The 4,950-nt window shown below is 46.1% G+C and overlaps 1 protein-coding gene across 1 annotated transcript in view; it reads left to right on the top strand.

Annotated features, from left to right (window-relative positions):
• Positions 1-4,950, top strand: part of KIF9 (kinesin family member 9) — a 66,465-nt gene that overhangs the window by 46,680 nt on the left and 14,835 nt on the right. The window contains exons 14-17 of the mRNA XM_012808021.2: positions 265-320; positions 1,171-1,261; positions 2,077-2,210; positions 4,029-4,223. Coding sequence (XP_012663475.2) covers positions 265-320; positions 1,171-1,261; positions 2,077-2,210; positions 4,029-4,223 — 476 coding nt within the window. The remainder of the gene's footprint in view (positions 1-264; positions 321-1,170; positions 1,262-2,076; positions 2,211-4,028; positions 4,224-4,950) is intronic.

The following is a 4,950-nucleotide window of genomic DNA, read 5'->3' as shown; positions in this document are numbered from 1 at the left end:
AAGCAATAAGTTTATGACCTGAAGAGGTCAAAAAAAAAAAAAAAAAAAAAAAAAAACTAATCTAAAGCTATTAATCAGATGTTTCTCTGCTCTTGCAGAGGGCTTGACTACCACTTTGCTGAGAGGCTGTTTGCAGATACCCCCTTCTCAAGCAGATGGTCCAGGTGTCAGCTAAGGGGTCCTGATTTCTCTACTAACATAGACACAGCATAGCCAGTCTATGGTGCCTGTAGTCTAACCTCTCCTTTGCTTTTTTCCCTCTAGATAATCAACCTCAGACAGATCCAGGAGGTATTCAACCAGTTCCGTGTGGTTCTGAGGTGAGGGTCCCTTTCCCCTACACCTCACTCAAACGTCAGGCTGCCATTTTCTTTTCTTTCTTATTTTTTTTTTAGAGACAGAGTCTCACTTTGTCACCCTCAGGAGAGTGCCATGGCATCACAGCTCACAGCAACCTCCAACTCCTGGGCTTTGGCGATTCTTTTCCCTCAGCCTCCTGAGTAGCTGGGACTACAGGTGCCCACCACAATACCCAGCTATTTTTTGTTGCAGTTTGGCCACGGCTGGGTTCGAACCGTCACCCTCGGTATATGGGGCTGGTGCCCTACCCACTGAGCCACAGGCGCCACCCCAGGCTGCCATTTTCATTTCCCATGATCTAGGCACTTTTCTCCAGAAGTACCCCTTTCTGTCTTGTGGCAGGTCTTTATGGAGTGCCAGATCTGAGTGTGCCCAGAGCAAGACAGTGTGAATATTCCCTACCCGCTCTACCTTAGGAGGTATTTGTGGCTTATTCAGGTGTAGACATCCCCGTAGCCTGAGTGGCTTTTGCTGGGGCATATCACAGAAACTGATCACATGATTCAAAGAGGCCTGCTAGAGACAGAACCTTGGTGGGTGAGTATGGTCCCAAATTAGGCTTACAATCCTTGTTAAATGTCATCTTGGAGCAGACACATCTGGCACAGAAGGGTAGCCACTACAAATTTTGAGGCTGGATGATGAGTTGGTGCACTAGAGGAGGGGGAATGAGCCCTTTGTCTGTTTAATCTGGTTCATGATGAGGGCATGGCTCCATCGTGAAACTAAGTCCTCACCTAAAGGACTTAGTTTTTACCCCAGTGAGTTGAACTCAGCCCTGGGTATAAGGTGTTCTTTCTCTCTCCCAAGCCAACAGGAACAGGAAGTGGAGCTGGCTTTGCGTAGGAAATACACCCTCATAGACAAGAATGACTTTGCAACCATTTCTGCTGTCCAGAAGGTAAGCATGGTTGCCTCTCTTTGACAATACTCACTTCAGATTTTCCATCCACAGATCTTTGCAAAGGCTGTAAGTGACATGTATTAAACCAGAGCTAGGATTGTAAAAGATAAAGATTAATACCAAGATGAGCACAGGTATTCATGGGGTAACTTGTGTAACAGTATACCACTTTTGAATTGAAAATGATTTCTATCAATTGGAGACATGGTTAATAATAAGCAAGACTGGCTCAGCACCCGTAGCACAGTGGTTACCGTGCCAGTCACGTGCATTGAGGTTGGTGTTTTTGAGCCTGGCCCAGACCAGCTAAACAACAGTGACAACTGCAACAAGAAAATAGCCGGGCATTGTGGCAGGTGCCTGTAGTCCCAGCTACTTGGAGGGCTGAGGCAAGAGAATCGCTTAAGCCCAAGAATTGGAGGTTGCTGCTTTCTGTGATGCCCCAGCACTCTACTGAGGGTAACATAGTAAGATTCTGTCTCAAAAAAAAAAAAAACAAAAAAACCCCCACAAAAAATAATAATAAGCAACACCAATTCCTGGAGTTAGGTTGGAAACAAACCCTTAGATCCCCAGAATATGGAATGAAGCACCAGCCTTGTGAGGTGGGTTGATATGGAAAGTAGACATTTGGTAGGGTGGTCAGGGACAGCTCTGTTGGGGACAGCCTGAAGCTGGCATTTATAGCAGCTAAACCTTAGTACATGGACTAAGTATGCCCACCTAGAGCCTTGGGCCATATACACTTGTGTCCTTGAGGGGCCCCAATCCTTACTCTAACTCATGAACCTTTGGCTGGTCTCTCTATCTAGGCGGGGATTATGGATGTTGATGGCCACCTAGTGGGCGAGCCCGATGGACAAGGGTTTGGAGTGGGGATTGCTCCTTCCTCTTCCAAACAGGGGAAGAAGCCTAAGTCCAGGAAAACATTCAAAGAGCAGGTCAGGTGAGTGACTTTGGCTGCTCTGCCTCCTTCTGTGGTAGATGAATGGGAGGGCGTGATCTGCTCCCACCTCCACCCTTGTCTCTCAGCTAAAATGGACATCACTGGTGCCAATACTAGCAAATCTGTGGGTCCCAGGCTAGAGCTAGTTTGGAACCAGCCACGATACCTCTCACCCTACAGCAACTTTGTGAGGTGGGAGTTAATGTCTTCATTATACTGATGAGAAAACTGAGGCTCACTTCCCAAGATCACGCCACTAATGAGTAGTAGAGTTGCAGCAAGAAGCCTGACCAGCACTCAGAGTTTATGTTTTCTGGTACTTCTTTGTACCCTTCCCTCCACTTTAACAGGGTCCTTCTGCTGACTGGCACTCAGGTCACCTATAAACCTAATTCCCTTTCTGGCCAGACTCATTTGCATGTGCAAGGTGGGAAGAATATTTACATTTACTTGATGAGCCCACCCTCCTCAGGAGGCACTGTTGTATAGCAGTGGCCAAGAGCACAGGCTTTAGAGTTAATGCCTGGGCTCTTCTCCCTTCTCTGTGCTTCTTCTTTCTTTCTTTCTTTTTTTTTTTGAGACAGAGTCTCACTTTGTGGCCCTTCATAGAATGCCATGGTGTCACAGCTCACAGCAACCTCCAGCTCTTGGGCTTAGGCGATTCTCTTGCCTCAGCCTCCTGAGTAGCTAGGACTATAGGCATCCACCACAATGCCTGGCTATTTTTTGTTGCAGTTTGGTTGGGGCCGGCTGTGAACCCACCACCCTTGGTATATGGGGCCGGCGCCCTACTCACTGAGCCACAGGTGCTGCCCGTAATCTTCATTTTAGTTTGTCTGATATTAACTTAGCTCTACCAGCATCAAAGACATCAGTGTTATCATGAGGCTAAGTGAGTGAACACAGTTGCTACACATAAATCAAAGCTGATTATAGAAGCTAAGTGCCTGTAGCTCAGTGGTTAGGGCGCTGGTGGGTTTGAACCTGGCCTGGGCCTGCTAAATAACAATGACAACAACAAAAAAATAGCTGGTCACTGTGGTGGCACCTGTAGTCCCAGCTACTTGGGAGGCTGAGGCAAGAGAATCACTTAAGCCTGAGCGTTGGAGGTTACTGTGAGCTGTGATACCATGGCATTCTACCAAAGGTGACATAGTGAGACTGTGTCTCAAAAAAAAAGAAAAAAAAAAGCTGATTGTAGAAAACTATCGCACGTAGGACAGGAGTCCGGTAGCAGCAAGAAGAAAAGAAGAGGGAATGGTGGGAAGAACTTTGGATGTCTTCCTTCAGTTCAGTCCTGTTCAGATGTGTCTCTCCTGAAGGAAAGATAACACTGGGCACTGTCACCTGAAGAGAGAGGATGACTACTTTTCTAGGAGCTGGTGTAGGCCCTGATGTATGGCAAGAACAGAGTGTGCACTGGTCAGAGCAGTAGGGCAGACTCCCACCTGGGTGGGGGCTCTATCAGTTCTTCCCAGGGATGCCTGTGTGTCTCATACCTCAACAGCTATAATGGATCCATACACTTTCAAGCCATGGAGACTATACCCATTCTTCCTGGGTGTTCCTTGCTGAGACTGCTGAGAGCACCTTGTTCTGAAAAAAGGAGAGGGGGGAAAGTGCTCTCCTCTCTCTCCCTATCTGTGTGGCTTAGGGTCAAAGTCTTTGCCCTTTGGCCTAGGTATATTAACAAGGTAGGGGGTGGGGGTAGAAGACCTGGTACAGTGAGGGCTGGGAAAGGTCACTTACCTCAGCATCTGAGATACCTCTCTGCCCATTCATGACTGAGCCCTGGGGCTCCCTGCCTTCTCCTTCCAGCTCCTTTGCAAGAAAGGAAGGTGCTGGCAGCCCTATGAGTGGCAAGGACCTGGAAGTAGTTTCCACTTCTAAGACCCAGTTGGTCCCACCCTCCAAGGATGCAGATGTCAAAGAAGTGCTTCTGCGGGACCGGGAAACCTCCAGCATTGAGCCCCTTCCTTCAGACTCTCCAAAAGAAGAATCTCGCCCACCTAGGTAACCATCTAATGTTAATTCCTGCACCACATCAAACAAAAATGTGTGATCCTGAACATGTAAAGAGTGTCTGCAGATAGAAGAGAAATAAAACAGGGGAAAATGAACAAAGACTAGGAACATGGTCCCAAAAAGAAGAAGCATGACGTCTTTAACACATGCAAAATGAACCAACCTTAGAAGTCATCCACAAAGACACATAATTAAACATAGGATCATTTTAGACCCTCCAAATAGCAATTATTTAATTAAAGTTATATATCTTTTACATATGTAATACATTAAAAAGCTACAAAACTCTCAAGATATGAATGAATTTAACTCCTTTCCTTTCTTCCAGTCACCTAGCTCCCCTCCCCATTGAGTCATTAATTGAGTTTTTAGGCATCTATTCTAAGGAAATAGAGATATTTATACAAAAATATATTCATTTAAAAAAAAAAAACATATTCATTGGCTGGGCATGGTGGCTTATGCCTGTAATCCTCGCCCTTTGGGAAGCTGAGGCTGATGAATTGCCCTGACTCAGAGGTTCGAGACCAGCCTGAGCAAAAGCGAGACCTCATCTCTACTAAAAATAGAAAAGCTGAGGCAAGAGAATCACTTAAGCCCAAGAGTTGGAGGGTTGTTGTGAGTTATGATGCCACAGCACTCTACCCAGGGCAACAGCTTGAGATTCTGTCTATAAATAAATAAATAAATAGCAGCAAACTTTTTTTTTTTTTTT

Source organism: Otolemur garnettii, unplaced genomic scaffold, assembly GCF_000181295.1.
Source record: "Otolemur garnettii isolate 467f Iridium unplaced genomic scaffold, OtoGar3 scaffold00082, whole genome shotgun sequence".
Lineage (NCBI taxonomy): Eukaryota > Metazoa > Chordata > Mammalia > Primates > Galagidae > Otolemur > Otolemur garnettii.
Note: the sequence above shows the minus strand (reverse complement) of the source record. Positions and strands in the feature narration are given on the sequence as shown.